We start from the raw sequence: 16,419 nt of genomic DNA, 5'->3' as shown, positions 1-16,419 counted from the left end.
ATGGGACGTATTCCCAGGTAAGCTTTAACAACAGCCCAATTCGTAAAAGTTATCCCTCCGGATAAATTGAGAGCTGAGATGGGGAGAAGCAGCGTTGCTGTCGCTCCCCTTTCTTCTGAAGCGGTGCCTGGATCCCCTCCCGCCGCACCGCGCCGACGGAGCAAGGAACGCCGCCGCCGCCGCCGCCCGCGGAGAGGAGCGCCAGCCCACTTCCAAAGGAGCCCGGCGCGCGCGGAACGCCATAGAGACGGCGCTCCTCCGCGCGCCTGGAGAGACCGGAAGCTGCTTCACACTCCGACCGGATGTTGGAGGGTAGCCGAAAAGTTTTGCAGAGGGTCGTGGACATGAAGCCGGCGGTGGACGAGATGTTCCCTGAGGGCGCGGGGCCTTACGTGGACCTCGACGAGGTGAGCGGTCGAGCCCCGAGTGCAAAAGGCGGGGGTCTCGCGCGGGGCTGTCGCTTGCTTAAAAAGCCCGCGCGGCCTGGGCTCTTTCTCTGGTTCTTTCCCCTCCTCGGGTGTAAAGGGAGAGGTGCTGAGTGAGCAGGGGGGTGGGGGGGGCGCCTCTCAAGGGTCTTCTAGGTGGGCCTTTGGCCTGATCCAGCAAGGCACCTCTTACGTTTCTAAGGCTGGCGGGAGAGGGGTGTATGTGTGTTTAATTATTTTGTGCCACGCCTTTCCCCCCCTGACAGGGACTCGAGGCGGCTTACAGATCAAAAATACGAACAGATTAAAAGCGTGTGTGGGGGGGGACTCCACAATTAAATATCTTTAGAATATAACAGACATAAAAATGCGCCGGTAATATGTGTGAAGGTGCGATAGGATAATTTTTTTTATATTTTTTTTCAGCCCCCCCCCTTCTGCTCCCCACCTCCCATGCTTGCACTTTGGTTCCACAGGCACGCTCGAGCTTCCTGTATAATACTGAGGTTTTGAAAAAGGCAGGGGGGAATATCTCAAAAAAATGCTGGGAGGCAAAAATAACTTCAGCCTTTTGTTGCTAATTTCCTCCTCTAGCAACTTGATCCAGTTATCTGTGAGTCTTATGAGGAGGAGAAAATGAAAGTATGGATGCATTGACAAGAAGTGAGCATTGCATCCTCTCTATTTATTTCCAGTAGTATTTGCTGTCCTAAAACTAAGTTTTCAGGATGCCTTATGGAAAAGTTGCAAACTAAAAATCCATGCAGTAAAACAGAATGGCAGTTAAGCATATATAGGCAGTGTATGAACATCTGCCACCGGCATTGTTCTTCAGAAACAGTTGGAAGGCATTTTTAGTATGATGTTTAATCATCATCATCAGTGTTTGGATCAGAGTTTTAATAATGAGACTTCCTCGCATTATGCTTTTACTCTTTAAAAAAACAAATAAGTTGTTATTAGTTTCCCTATATTATTCTAATAATAGCCCCATTATAACAATGCTTTTTTCCTGCATTCCAAAATCTTGTTAATTTCAGTTACATTCCAGTTAAATTTATAAACCTTTATAGAACAGGTGCATTCTTGATGATTTCTATTTGTGTTGTTACATTAAGTAATTAATAAAACTTCAAGTGAGGAACTCTGTTATCATTATTCTTTCCTATGTGTGACAATTATTTCGTCCATAATGTTTTTTCCTGCCCACGTATGGTGTGTCCTCCTTTACTCTGATTGTTGCTGTTACCTATCATGACTTGGGTGTGTTGTACATAGCCCTGAGCTCCTTTTGAGGAAGGGTGATTTATAAATACTTAAAATACATAAACACATAGCAGAAACAAAAGAAATTACAGTTAAAAGATGGGGGAAATAAAAAAAGATCTTTGCCTGGTACCAAAATGGCACCAGCCAGGCAAGTAGCTTTCCCCAGTCAGCTATTTATCGGGTCAACTTTGAAAATTTTGCATCTGGCATAATCCAAGGTCCATTTGGGATTGCTTCTATTCCATTGCTGTTCTGCAGATCTCCCCAGCAGGGCATCTCCTGGTGCACTGATGGATTTCTGCGCAATTCATTTTCCATTATTATTTCTGGGCAGGTGCTTTCCCATTATTGCTATTATTTACCCTGCACCTTTAGCCAAAGGAGCCTAGGGCATGAAAATATTATTTGCATCCTTTCACTTGAAAGGGACAAAATGAGGGTCAAGCCTGATTAAACTACTATACTGCAGTAAGGGCTGCAGAAGATGAAAGTGTGTAGTGGCATAGGTAGAAAATCATAGGCAGTCAGATTTGGAAGTTTGAGATCCAAGATGAAAGGGTATATGAAACAGTGCAATAATGATTCTCTGTATATTGCTTTTATAGTTGATTAAATACTATTCTTTCTCAGGCTGGTGGAAGTACAGGTTTGTTGATGGATTTAGCTGCCAATGAAAAGGCAGTACATGCAGACTTCTTTAATAGTAAGTATTAGTTACATTTTTAAATTCTTAAACCCATCATGTTTATTTTAGCCACTGTCCAGCAGATTGTAAATTGATTTTCTAACCAGTACTTAGAAAAAAGCTTCCATTTAGAAATTAAAGTATGTATGGCTTGTGGCCCTCCAGAATTGTTGGACTCCTAACTCCCAACTCCCATCATCTCCAGCCAGCATGGCTAATGGCCAGGGATGGCAGAAGTGGGAGGTCAGCAGTATCTGGAGGATCATAGGGTCTTCTTCCCTTAATTAAAGCCAAAAACCTGTCTGAGGAACAAAGTTTCCATAGCAGGAGGGGAGGGTTAAGCCATAGATGGAGACTTTTTAAAGAATTATCTGTTAAACTCAAAACACATGTGCCAGGGCAATTGTGTGTCTTGGGGTTTTTTTTGGGGGGTGGGGGGAGTTTTTATTATTAAATGGGTTGCCAGCTAAATAGAAACTACTGGGAAATGCTTCTGCATGGTGATAGTAACACGTGGAGAATGTATGCTGATCCCTCAAATTGCATTTATTTATAGCTGTTTGTTCCAGAAATGCCCAGAGCTTTTGTGATGAGACTGTAATTTGGGGTCCATGTGGTGAATACCCACTCCTTTGTATCCAGTGTTGGTCATACTCAAGAGTAAACCTATTGAAATGAATGGGCATGATTACCGTATTTTTCGCACCATTGGACGCACTTTTTTCCTCCTAAAAAGGAAGGAAAAATGTCTGTGCGTCTTATGGAGCGAATGTGTGGTCCCTGCCTGGAGCCAAATTGCTGTTGCCCTGCGCTGCTGGGGTGCTCTTCGGGGATGGGGGGAGGAGCCACGGTGCTCTGCCAGCAGCCTCCACTTTCCCCTGAAGCCCCGGCAATGTTTGCAAGCAGCGGGAAGGCTGTGCGCCTTTGCCCTGCGCTCCTGGGGTGCTCTTTGGGGGTAGGGGGAAACCACGCTGCTCTGCCTATAGCCTTTGCTTTCCCCTGAAGCTCTGACAAGGTTTGCAAGCAGCGGGAAGGCTGTGTGTTCCTGGGCTGCTCTTTGGGGGTGGGGGTGGGGAGCAGCAAATTGCTGTCTCTCAGTGCCTCCTAATTCAACTGCAAAGGATTGCCTAACTGGATTCTGAGCTCCATTTGAAGTTTAAAAATATTAAGTTTGGGGATTTCTTCAAGTAGCAGTTTTGCAGAAATAGTCATAAATACATGCAAAGCATCTCCACAAACCAGTAATAGTGAGCTCAGCTAAAACCGAGCAGGCATCTGGCTCAGGAACAGATTAAACTGCACAACTATAACCGGACATCCTGTGTGTTTGTGTGTGGACCATGTTCCTCACAGCTAATCTTTATTGCTGAAAAGAGGCACTGATATTCCACTCCAAATCTATAATTCATTATACGAATTCTTAAGTACAGTCCACCTATACCAAACCAAAAACATTGTGTTCTCTTGTTATTGAATGGAAGCTATTTATTTGCCCTCTTTTCCTCCTCAGTTCTTTGCTGAGTCACCCCATTTTGAATCTTCCTTTCAAAACAACCATGCCTGTTTTGAGAAAACTTCAGAGATTTAGGAACTGGAGCACAATCATTTGTGTTCTCTTTGCTGTTTGTGTTCTCTTTGCTGTTCCTCCATACTCCAAGCACTTCTCATTTGCACAGCCCTGGTTTCTCTCCTTGACTATTAATATTTTTGATTAATAACAGTAAAATGCTCAAATTTTAATTTTTGTGACTGCTGCCAATACTGACTTCCCAGTGATAATGAAAACAGCTACATTATAATGGAATGTCTGTCCTTTTTCCAATCTCTTCATACTGTGGCTCGCTTTAAAGCAGCAAAGTGGACAGGAGCCACCCACTTTGCTGTTTTAAATAGTTTAGGACAACATTTGAGTCAGATTTTTTTTTCTTATTTTCCTGCTCTAAAAACTTGGTGCGTCTTTTGGTCAGGTGCGTCTTATGGAGCGAAAAATACGGTACCTTAGGTCCATTTGTTTCAGTGGGCCAACTCAGAGTGTTGGACTAGGACCTGGGAGACCAGGCTTCAAATCCTCACTCGGCCATGAAGCTCACTGGGTGACTCTGGGCCAGTCACTGCTTCTCACCCTAAACTACCTCACAGAGTTATTTAGGGGGTTAAATGAGATGGGGTAGAACCATGAGCGTCACCTCGAACTCCTTGGAGAAAAAGGTGGGATATAAATAAATAACACTTAGTTGAATACAACCCAGGGGTACTTAGTAAATGTGACTTGGTGGGTTCCATATGGTAACCATTTTAGCATATTGTTTTTGGTGACTTTCAGTAGCCCTTATAATGAACATGCAGGGCAAGCTTCCACAAATCCACTTTCTGGGGAAGTGCCCTTAAGTCTGCTGACAAGCAGCACACAGTTTCCTTCCTTTGGCTTTCCATGATTGGGGGCATAGGGGAGGTTTTCTGTAGTGTTGCACTGAGCTTTGGTGTTTCCTTTGCCTGCTTCAAAGTGCATCACCTGCAAAGGCAGTTAAGGAAAGGAAGCTATATGCACAAATAATGGCTACAGAGAGGGCAAAATAACTATGGTAAGGAAACCAGAAGTGATTGTGGCTGAGAGAGTGGTATGAATTCATACTTGTGGGAACCTGAATCTCTAAAACAGGGTGGGGTGGAGAAAGCCATTTTAAGAAACTGGCCATTAGATATAAATGCTTACAACATAACTCACTGGGTTGTATCCAGAGAATCATGCTCATGCAGGGAGGCTTTCCCATAAATAATAACCTCCTTCCTTGTTTCAGTTGAATCTATTGTACAGTTTGATAATTAGATTCAGGTCTCTCACTTTACTGGGAAATTTGCATTGTTGCTTAGCTCTTCAGAATTGTTTTTAAAAATCAGAATAATTAATATGCATGATGTTAATTCACTGCCTTGTTTTTGTTAGATTTTGAAGATATGTTTGATGATGACGATATCCAGTGAAATTCAACTTCCTGCTGTGCTAAATACCTAAGTTTCTTGTAGAAGCAGATGATATTCCTAACAAAAGATAGGAAAATGTGAATATTGTCTCCAAGCCATGAAAGAGCACTTTGAAATGGCCAAAGGTGGTTGAAGAGAATTCTGGAGTTATTTTCCTCTTATAATGTTTGGATGCAGTTGTGCAGGCTTGCTTCAATAAAATCTGAACAAAACCTCTCATGTCTGATTATTCAGTTGACTACTGGTTGTTGCCCATAGAAATATGGCTTTTTCTTAATGCTATTTGGAATGTTGTATGCATAGGATGTAGCATTTTTAGTAAATTCCCCAACAATAAAATTAGAAGCAAGTGGGAGGTTTTAACACCTCAATCCTAAATCCATTTACTTGTGAGTGGCATGTTGAAAGATCATTGGGACTATACTTCTAAGTGTGTGCTTTCCTCACTCCCAGTTTAGCTCGGGAGCCCAGCATATTTGGCCAATGAAAATATTCCTGTAGAATATGAGTAAATCTTGTATTAGAGCTCATTTGGCTTCTTGCCATTGTATGGTTCTTTATTTTGTAACTTATTCTAACTACTGGTGGTTTGTGACAAGACTTTTCCATAAATACTGAAGAGTCTTTATGGTGCATTCAGAATATTTCCTCCAAAATAGAGCAGAGTTTTTAGATGAATATCTCAATTGTGCTCGCGTTGCTTCCTCAGTCTGTGGGGAAGCTGGCTATTTTCTTTGACACATTCTAAAGCCACATGCAGCACATCTAAACACAAGCTCCAGTACAATGGTGCTTGGTTTTCTTTGTGTATATTAATCTGAGCTCTCAGCAAAGTGGAACGAAGTATTATTTCCAAAATCAGAAAAGCAGTGGTGAATCTGAAAATGAGGTCTCCGGTGGAAGAATAAAAAAATGCTTTTACATTGAGTTATCTGCCCACTTTCATTATATGCATCTAATATAATAAACTTCACATAGTAGAATGAGAATGTTGCAAGAGTTTCATCTTTATATTTTAACAAAGTCTTGCTCCTCTCTGGTTTTTCACATTTACCCAGTGGGAAATTCTGTAACAAGTTTGAGGACAGGGCTCCTACAAGGGTAGTATACTTAAACCTGACACACGTACTCCAGATTAAGACCAAACCTGACATAAACCATTAAAAGTATTCTCACACTCCCCAAACTGAATAAAACAGATTGGAACCAATTTGCAATGTTCTGCATGCAGCGAAGACAGTGGCAATACAGCTAATGGCTGATACTCCAGTCCAAACCTTTGTGCTGGAAAAAATGTTGGACTGGGAGGAGGTGTCCCACTGTTTCTTGTACCTACAGAGTAACACCAGCAGCACTCCCCTGGCACAGAGCTCTGCATTCTGCCTGCTGAATATGAACAACAATCCACATCCCAGACCTCCACATGTGAACAGCTGGGACAGTGAAAGCTGCAAGATAAACTATGTAATAAAGGGCACATGAGGGGGGATGGAGTAACACTGTGAGCGGATGGAAGAAATTTGCCTCCACAGAATCACTGGGTAGTAATTCTGGACTCAAATAGTAATTTAGTACTGGAAGCATACTATCTCATCTATGACCAAAATCCTGAAGGTAATCTTGAAAGGGAGAAGGACATTTGGAAGAAAAAGTGTAGCAAGTAGTGACTTCAGTTACTCTCACTTAAGGTAAACACCTGATGGATGGATGGATGGATGGATGGATGGATGGATGGATGGATGGATGAAAGGAAGAAGACACTCAAAAGATCTGCATTGGGATAGATTATTATTTTTTAACTTGTTCATTCATTATCTGGAAGTAGAGAGGGTTGAGCAGTGAGATGGCCCAGTTTGCTCATGACGACAAATTGCTCAGAGAAGGAAACCAAAGCAGATATTGAAGAGCTCCCCAAAGGTATCTCCCAATGTGATTGAAAGGGGCTGCAAAATGACACATGGGGTGCAAGGTATGTACCTGTAAATGATGCACAGAGGCAAAAATATCGCCCTGAAGTATAACAGGGTTTTTAAAATAATAAAAATAACGAATACATACAGGGGCCTCAGGGAAGTCTATTCCTTCAGATAAGCCTTTCCATTTTATGTCTTCCTCCTTAATGAGGCATTCACAGAAGTTAACTATGAAGAGACATAAAACTGGAGGAACAAAAACTGTTCATAGAAAATCTCAGCAATAGTGACCTCACTAGTGGCAAATACTGACCGATGGGAAACATCCCAAAAGGGTTTATTAGGATTCCAAAAATGCTTGGAAGTTTGTTTTGTTATTTAAAGACTCCTTTCATGCCACCCCTTGAAGACCAAAGAGCAATTTTCTTTCAGCAAGTATTGGGGATGCTCCTAGGAAGGGGAAAAAACACATTTAGAGGCCTATATAATTGAACAAGGACAATCGGGGCTCCTAATTGCTAGGAAGAGCTGCAGGTAAATATAGCAGCAGGTGTTTGGATCCCTTTTTCAGTGATGCTGAATGTGCGGTCAGCAGATAGTTCAGTTGGTAGAGTATGAGTCTCTTAATCTTAGGGTCATGGGTTTGAGTATCGCTTTGGGCAAAAGATTCCTGCATGCATGGAGTTGGACTAGATGACACACCTGCTCCCTTCCAACTCTACGATTCTAAGAAAAGATGTGATTCTGTTTCTTCTACCTGCATTCACTAGATGGAGGTGGCGCAAATGAATGACTGTTAAGACGGTAGCTTAAAAAAATTGGCTTTTATCCTCATTTCAGCTTCATCGTGACCTGGGTATCTTTCAGCAATTTACATTTCGTCTGTGTCTATGTCTGCATGCACTGCTTACTCACTGATTTGTTTAAGCAAATATAAAATTCTCAAAATTTAGTAAGCTTGGGGCTTTCCCATCAGGTCCTATGTAATCACCCTATGTAACCCCCACCCCACCCTAGTTCTGCTTTCATTAGCAGAAGCAAGTTAAGCAAGTTAAGTCTGTGACTCTGCAAAAAATATATGCACATACTTAATTTTATGTCAAGAGAGAGCAATCAATAGGATTCAAGAGTTTGTGTAGACCTTTAAAGAAACAGGAACTTCCACAGCCTGTGATAACTTTTCCGCTTACTTAATGTGAATGGATGTAACAAAACAACTGCAGACGAATTGTTAAGTCCTCAGTGGCGGTATGGCATACATGGAAACAGAGGTAAAAAAAATCTAAAAATTACAGTGGTGTAAAGAATGGTCTGATCAGAAGAAACTGCAGATAGAAAAACTTTATAACACATTCCGAAACCGAGATGAAGGGAAGTCAGTCAGTGTTATGTGTTTTGTAGTTAATGTAGTTAATCTGTTGTTGTCCTATGCTAAGAGTTTTTTTTCCTTTTTCCTTTTTTCTTACCTTCTCCTTATTTGTCCTCTTTATTATTATTTTTCTTCCTTAATTCTTTATGTATTCTTTTTGGTGTGAATGTGTTATGTATGTCTTTTTTCCTTGGTTTAATGTATGATGTTATAAAATGAATTAAAACCAATAAAAAAAGAGTCCTCAGTAGCGGTTAGGACAATGAATAGTACAAATGATCTGCCCTGGTTGTAATTTGTAATGAGATTGACTTATTTTAAAAAGAAGCGGGTTGGTATAAGAATTGAAACAACAAAACGAAACAAAAATAATAGTCTGGGCAATGAAAGAAGGCACCCATTGCCTTGGGCCCAATAACCTGTATTACGCCATCTGCGGGCTCTTTGTTTTATTTATTTAATTAAGACAATATTCTATATGCTGCTTGATTGTCATAGATAACGAATCGTGAGAGAGCCTGTAAACTGTTTGCAAGAGTATATATTAAAATGTTAAAATTCTTATTTAAAAAAGCAGGTATTTAAAAACAAAAGATGATTAAAATCAGCAGTAGCTAAAAAGAGATAAAATGCGTGTAACTTCTGCATGTCTGAATAGGCTTGCCTAAACAAGGCCCCTTTTTAAGCAGGCACAGAAAAGAGTACAGTACAGTAGAAGCGCCTGCCTGGTGTCAATAGGCTGGGTGTTGCACAGTGTAGATGCTGCCACACTACAAGATATATACAGGGCATAACTTCACTTCTAGGAAGAAGAGAAGCAAAGGGGCAGGGTGTAACTGTGGAAAAGAAGGAATCTGAACTAGTAGTGTTTGTTGTATGTACTTAAATGTAACAACAGCAAAAAAACAAAAACCCTTCATAAAGGTAGAAAATTCCACTAATCTTTTGCATCCAGCTGCCCTGCTCACCTGTCTTCTTATTGCCCTGAATTGTGTCCCTTTGCAGCACAGATAATATTTATGTCCCTTTGCTTTTTAACTTTGCTGTAGAAAAAAGGATCGCTGCTTTCTTGTCTTGATGGGAGACCAGAGGCCATCTTGGGAGTTTTAAAGAAATTCAGTGCAAGGAATAGGAGGGTCACACTTTCACAAGGGACAGTTCTAAATAGTTGGCTTGCAACATGTACTTAGAACTGGCTGAGTTCCTGTTCCACAGAGTTATTAGCATGACAGTTTACCCTTGTCCAATAAAATTTGCATAAAAGAGGTTCAAACTCTGAAGGGACTTCTATATCTTTAAAGATACAGATATGAAAAACATCATCTGTTGTGTCTTTGCCCATCACAGTGCTCATAGCTGTCAACTTTTCCTTTTTTTAAAGGGAAATTCCCTTATTCCAAATAGGATTCCTCACAAGGAAAGGGAAAAGTTGACAGCTATGACAGTGCTGCAATGGCTCCATCAGTTGCACTGAAGTGTTATCCTGAGTTACATGTGGTTAAGGATGGAAATCTGCAAAACAGTCTTTAAGATTCATTACATTAAGATACCACAAGAGTCTTTGTTGTGTTTATTGTGTGTGTTGTGTAAAAAGTAAAAGAAATGACAATTTTTCTCTCTGCTAGCCAGTTAAATCTTTCAGCTGAACTTTTAACATGGGTGAGGTGACAGGAAAAGGCGCACAATTCAAAAAAGCACCAACTTTTCGTGACATAGGAAGAATCGGCAGTGTGCTCCTTATCCTTTTAGCCATTTCTGGCCCCTGACATCATATACATTAGACCTGGGAAAGGTGGGCGTTGCTGCCTTGAGATTCCTCACCACTATTATAAGGCAACCTGAATGTTTTTGGATTTGAATTGCGGGGAAAACAAGGATTCCCACCTTCAGACATGATACAGCTACGGCGGAAGCTGCTAGGGAGGAACTCGCCCCACGATACTTCCCTCTCTGTCAAAAGCACTGTGACAGACAAGTCTTTCCTCCTTGCTGTTCATATGATTGCGGGACCTTTTCGGCAGTTCTGTCAAGCTATTGATTGCAGTGCGCTGTGCAAGCTGCTCTGAAAGGGACGAGCCCAGCAGGTCACAAGAGCAGCTCTCTGAAGCAGAACTGCATCATGCAGTCATTAAGAGGGAGACCCCCCATTGCAGGGAGGAATTGGGGGCAGCAATTAGGACATTCTTTTCAGGGTCCCCACAGAGAGATGATTAAAAGCGCTGCGGCTGGTATTGCTGAAAGACAGGTAGGTCACAGTTCAGGCCGCGCAGGGGAAGGCCCAAACACCACGACTTTCCTTTTCATTTCGGTGGGGAAAGCACGAGAAAGAGGTCTTTCACCTCAGCCAGATGGATCTAATCTGCTTTTCATTGATCAGTGATCCAGGCACTGATAGTAATGGGGAATATTCCTCGAGACAAGAATGCCGTGGGAGCACACTGGAGGCTGAGTTCGCTATTAGTATTCCACATGATGTCAGCACTTAACTACAAGTGTGTGTGTGGTGCTGCCTTGCTTAATGGGTTCAGTACCAAGGATCAGGGAAATGTAAGAAAAACTCAGATTTTTGGAATCGCCAGTGCCTTGGGTTATTTTTGCCCTCTGCCTTGCACTGAGGCGTGGCCAGAATATTGTAAACACCAGGAAGACTGAACTGCATGCATGTGATTTTGTAGAATAAAATCAATGTATAAAAAATAGCAATGCAATTGTCTGAAATTCTGGGGATTTTTAAATGGAATTTGCTGCCATTCTCTTGTGCTTTTAGCAGTATCCTTAGATGCATAAATTAAGCAGCAAATGGTTTTATTGCCCTGCCAGGCAAAGCAGCAGTTCCTAATTTTTTTGTGCCTGGGCAGCTGTTAAAGGCTCAGAAGCGGGGCCAGCAAGAAAGATGGCAATCCTACTCAGGAATCTTTTGAATAAGGGATCTTGATATCCTTTTAGAAACAGCCACCGCTCTGTTTAGGTCTCATCTGCTTGGGGTGCTAGCATGAGCATTTTTGTTACTCCCACCATTTGCTGGAACTGATGGTTTAATTCACCCCCAGGTCTTCTGCAAAAGTAAGGGATCACTGAGCAGGAAAGAGAAATGTGGGGTGTTTTCTGGTGAAGCTGTGGGATGGGTTAGAGAAGGTGGATGAGCTAACTTTAAAGTTTCCTGGATAACAGAAGGAAGGCTCAGGGTGCTTACAACCAGTGGCTTAACTTGCAAATGGATCATTGTGATCTCACAGCTTGGACATTGACAACAGGTTTTTTTATCTATGCAAAGGGCAGTGGGATGAATAGGCTTTGGGAAGACTCTAGGTTTGCAGTGCAAAGAAAAATGGAGGGAGGAAACCCCTAAAGGTGGAGGGAACACCTAAAAAAACAACTCAATGGGACTGAGCATGCTCAGCAGGCACAGAATGCTGACTGACTGGTGCGGGGGAGGGGAATGGAAAACCCTGGGTGACAGGAAGTGGAATGGACTGTCTTGGAAGGAGGGCGTGGCTGGAAGACTAAATAGCGGCAATTCATGGTGCAACATTTCATTACAGATCCCACTTGCTTAGTCCTACTGCTACAACTTTCACTGCCATTGATTGTATTGTTACAGAACTGGGATAACAGAGTTTGGGGGTGCAAAGACTTAACCTCTGAAGTTAGTGAGTGTTAGAAATTAATAAATGGTAAAACTTGGATAATATTTGAAGTAGCGAAGGGAAGATGCCAGGCCAGGGCCTCAACTGGGATGGAAGTCCTTAAGAATGGCAAAAGGTGCTGCAGGGCAAGAGATTCTCTGCTGGTGAACAGATGTACAGGTGTGTGTGTGTGTGTCATGGTTATTGTGGAAAGAGAAAGGTTTAGGATTTCAGCTTCCATGACGGAAGAAAACAGGGGAGACGGCAGGCTGCAGAGGCGGGTTTAGGGCAACATGACAGTTTCCGCCATACTGGGCGCCAAGCCTAGGGAGTGCCACAGCTATGGCGCAGTGAATTGAGAAGAATGGAAGGTGAGAGGTGGGGGGCAGGGGGTTCCAAATTTTGGGCTCGTAGATGGCGCCACTGAAATTTGAACGACCAGAGTTTGCCCTTTCAGGCTGTGCCCACAGTGGGAAAAGTGCTGTTTTTCATGAACCTTGGATTTCCTGGCACAGGTCTTTGGGAAGGAGAAGGGTGGCATCAGCAGTCCAGGCAGAGGCCATGTGGGGCAGAACCATCTAGGCAGTGGGGCAGAGGCACAGAGACAGTGTGCATGATCCTAGGACTCCAATGCTGCACTGCTGTGGGGAGCAAGCCCCTCTTGAGATGTAAGGCTCTGAACTCTCTCCAAAGTGGACCCAGGTGTAAATATGTGTACCAGAAACCATATTTCTTCAAGACACTAGTCTCCACTGCACTTTGATTTCCCAATGGAAATACAACTCTGGGTGAGCGTTTGAAACCCCTGGAATCTTGTCCAGCCATTCAGCAGAAATTGGGGTGGCGAGTAACAGTATTTAAAAGCATTAACAGTGTGCTAATCCCATCTGCCAACCTAGCAGTTTGAATGCATGTCAAAGTGCAAGTAGATAAATAGGTACCACTCCTGTGGGATGGTAAAAGGCGTTTCAGTGCACTGCTCTGGTTTAGTAATGCTGGCTTAGTAATGCTGGTCACATGACCCAGAAGCTGTATGCTGGCTCCCTCGGCCAGTAAAGCGAGATGAACGTTGCAACCCCAGAGTCATTCGCAACTGGACCTAACAGTCAGCCCCCCCCCTTTACCTTTTTAATCCCATCTATATGGAGGAGCCACTGGGTCATAAACAGATAGCTCCTAATTTATAATTCCTTTGGGTGCCATAGAAGCTCCCAATGCCTCGGGGATACAGATGGTGTTTTTACAATGCACTAAAATGTTGCAAAGGAACACCTGAGCAATGTTTCTTAAGGCAATAACCTGGGATGCAACGGTTGGGCATATTTAATAGACATATGGGAAACGTGGCAAATAGAGAGTCACCTAGGTTGAAATGGTAAAACCAGGATAAGCTAAATGGAATTCTGATTTTTTTTGGGGGGGGAGGGGGGAGATAATTTTAGTTTCAGCTACCTCCACGCATTACCGGTTGATTGTCTAGCAAACAAGCATTTGAGTATTTGTACAAAGGGATGATATCTTTGCACCATCTTGTGGACTCTTGCAGTGACTGCATCATATTCCCATTTCTCTCAACTTTTGAGCAGTTTAAATGAGCTAAAGCAAGGGATCTTTTAGATTTCAGTTGTTCGCTGGAAAATATTCAGCAAGATCCAAGGGATCACTTGTGGGTACAGACCGGCTTGAACTGTGAAAAGGCAATGTAGTAAGAGTAATTTCTTATGGTTGTTTTAAACACTGTACAGTAATTCTACCTGTGCTCTTAAAAAAAGTCAATGATCTTTTAACAATTTCAGAGGTTTCTATTTAAAAATTTACAGGCAATCCTAATTGTGCGGAGTGTGTGGAACAGTCAGTTCTCCACTGCAGTCCAAGGCGGAAGATATTTTTCTCCTATTTTGCTTCACTAACTCCAAGCGTGGAAATCAGAGACATGAATCAGGCTCTGCTCCAGGAACTAAACTGACTTATGATTCTTTGGATCCATCACTAGCCCTGCTCCATCCTGCTCCAGAATTGGTTTCTTTAGGGGCCTTATACCCTTTTAGTGGGTGCAGCTGGGGAGGGGCAGAGCCTGTGCAAGGAGAACCCCACCGACTAAACATTAGGAAGAATTTTCTGACAATAATTTCTGTTCAACAGTGGAATGGACTAAGTTGGAAGATGGTGGACTCTCCTTCATTGGAGGTTTTTAAATAGAGGTTGGATAGTCATCTGTAGTGGTTAAGAGCGGTGGACTCGTAATCTGGTGAACCGGGTTCGCTTCCCCGCTCCTCCACATGCAGCTGCTGGGTGATCTTGGGCTAGTCACACTTCTTTGAAGTCTCTCAGCCCCACTCACCTCACAGAGTGTTTGTTGTGGGGGAGGAAGGGAAAGGAGATTGCTAGCCGCTTTGAGACTCCTTAGGGTAGTGATAAAGCGGGATATCAAATCCAAATCCAAATCCAAACTCTCTAGTTGTGATTCTTGCATTGCACAGGGTTGGAATAGAAGACCTTTGGTGTCCCTTCCAGCTCTACAATTCTGTGGTATAAAAATTGTTGAACTAAATAAATAACAAATGTTTCAAAGTCATTATTCTAGTCCCTTTTTTATATCCTTAGTCCTCTTGTGTTTCATTGCGGTTGTTTCCTCCTGCTCTTTATATTAATATGCCCAGTGGGGCTTCCTGACTTCGCTGCATTCGGTATTATTAAAGGTAATGTTTAACATTGCTAAATTGGAAGTTGACATTTTTCTCTTTAAATTTTGTGGCTGTTAAGTAACTCTCTCCCTGCAAGGGCATTTCTGATGGATTCAGATATGCGGTTAGCTTTGGGCAAACTGTGCTGAAAATGAAACTTTCCACAAGCTTTTCTTATTATCACAAAAGAAGACTGTCAGGCAAGTAGCTAACCAGAAGGCTCTGTGTGTGGCAGAGAGAGAGAGAGAGAGAGAGAGAGAGAGAGAGAGAGAGAGAAGGTATGTGAATGTATCACAGAAAACTGAAAACACATGGGCAACACATAGGTATTCTCTCAAAAGAAAATAGATTTTGTAATGGTTATGTCCGTAAGGTGGGAAGAGACTGAGAAAGAATGGTAAGGAAGCTGATGAACAAAAACCAACACAGATATTTTGAATCATTAACAACCAGGATAAATGTTCTTTAAAGGAATAATAGCAAGCATGTATCATTGATTTCACTGTGAATATTGTATAGTTCATAGTACTTTAGATTATGGGTCAGCAAACTAAGGTCCGCGGGCCAGTTCAGGCCCAATAACCTTCTAGATCCGGCCCGTGGATGGTCCGGAAATCCAAGCAGCCAGCATAGCGCGTGTGTGTGGTGATTTTTGTGACTCAGCCAGGCTTGGGGGTCAAAAGTGAGGTGGGCGGCTGCTTGAGACAAGTCCCTTCTCCGTCTGTCACACACGCACAGCAATCTTTTCTTCTGGGGTGGGGGAAGAGGGAAAAGGAGCCACAGATCGGATTTCCACCATGGACCTTAGGAAGGGCAGTTGCAGCATCAGGGGCTTGGAGGTGCCTCAGGAGAGACGCCCACCAGTGTCTGTGGCAGCGGTGCTCCCCGCCAAAGGAAGCGGGGAGCGCCTGGGCGGCTGCACTCCAAAACAGTTCTGCGTTCTGGTGGGGAGGCCACTTGTTAGCTACACAGTGCAAGCCATGGAAAGGTATATAGCCGCCGCCACCTCATCTTACCTCATGCGGGAAAAAGAACATTTTTGCTTGAGCGGCGCCGGCCTGACTTAGCGTGGCCAATAGCGTTTCCCTTCACCCACACATGAGCACACACTCTCCAGGGCTGACAGGAATGGCGCACTTACCTCAGCCCCCCACCCCACCTTACAAGAGAAATAACAACTATCAACACCTAAAACACAAAGGAAGCAGCATGGGTGTATGAGGAAACACACCACTCCCCCCAGAAAATCACATTTGGGCAATGTTGGGGTTGGTCCCAATAAGGTTTTTTGCCAAAAATGCAGGCAATCATAATCATGGCAACGTATAGACCAGCCCCCCACAAGGTCTGAGGGACAGTGGACCGGCCCCCTGCTGAAAAAGTTTGCTGACCCCTGCTTTAGATTGTTTGATCAGAATATATATATGCCATCTAATTTCAGCACAAAAGAAATTTAAAAATAGAAC

At 43.0% G+C, this 16,419-nt stretch overlaps 1 protein-coding gene across 1 annotated transcript; it reads left to right on the top strand.

Moving 5' to 3' along the window:
• The first annotated feature begins 254 nt into the window (after positions 1-254).
• Positions 255-5,573, top strand: COPS9 (COP9 signalosome subunit 9). The gene is made up of 3 exons (XM_082221993.1): positions 255-407; positions 2,325-2,397; positions 5,324-5,573. Exons 1-3 carry the CDS (start codon positions 303-305, stop codon positions 5,359-5,361), a joined length of 216 nt encoding a protein of 71 aa, XP_082078119.1. The 5' UTR covers positions 255-302; the 3' UTR covers positions 5,362-5,573.
• The last annotated feature ends 10,846 nt before the right edge of the window (positions 5,574-16,419 follow it).

The sequence above is a fragment of the Podarcis vaucheri genome (genome assembly GCF_965113315.1).
Source record: "Podarcis vaucheri genome assembly, chromosome: 5".
In the NCBI taxonomy this organism is placed as follows: Eukaryota; Metazoa; Chordata; class Lepidosauria; order Squamata; family Lacertidae; genus Podarcis; species Podarcis vaucheri.
The sequence above is the reverse complement of the archived record's forward strand: the minus strand, read 5'-3'. Positions and strand labels throughout refer to the sequence as shown.

Bases quoted from the DNA above. Each gene is read 5' to 3' on its own strand.
- COPS9 (XM_082221993.1), top strand. From the start codon at position 303: ATGTTGGAGGGTAGCCGAAAAGTTTTGCAGAGGGTCGTGGACATGAAG. The intron at 408-2,324 runs GTGAGCGGTCGA...ATTCTTTCTCAG, and splicing joins CTTACGTGGACCTCGACGAG to GCTGGTGGAAGTACAGGTTT. The intron at 2,398-5,323 runs GTAAGTATTAGT...TGTTTTTGTTAG, and splicing joins ACATGCAGACTTCTTTAATA to ATTTTGAAGATATGTTTGAT.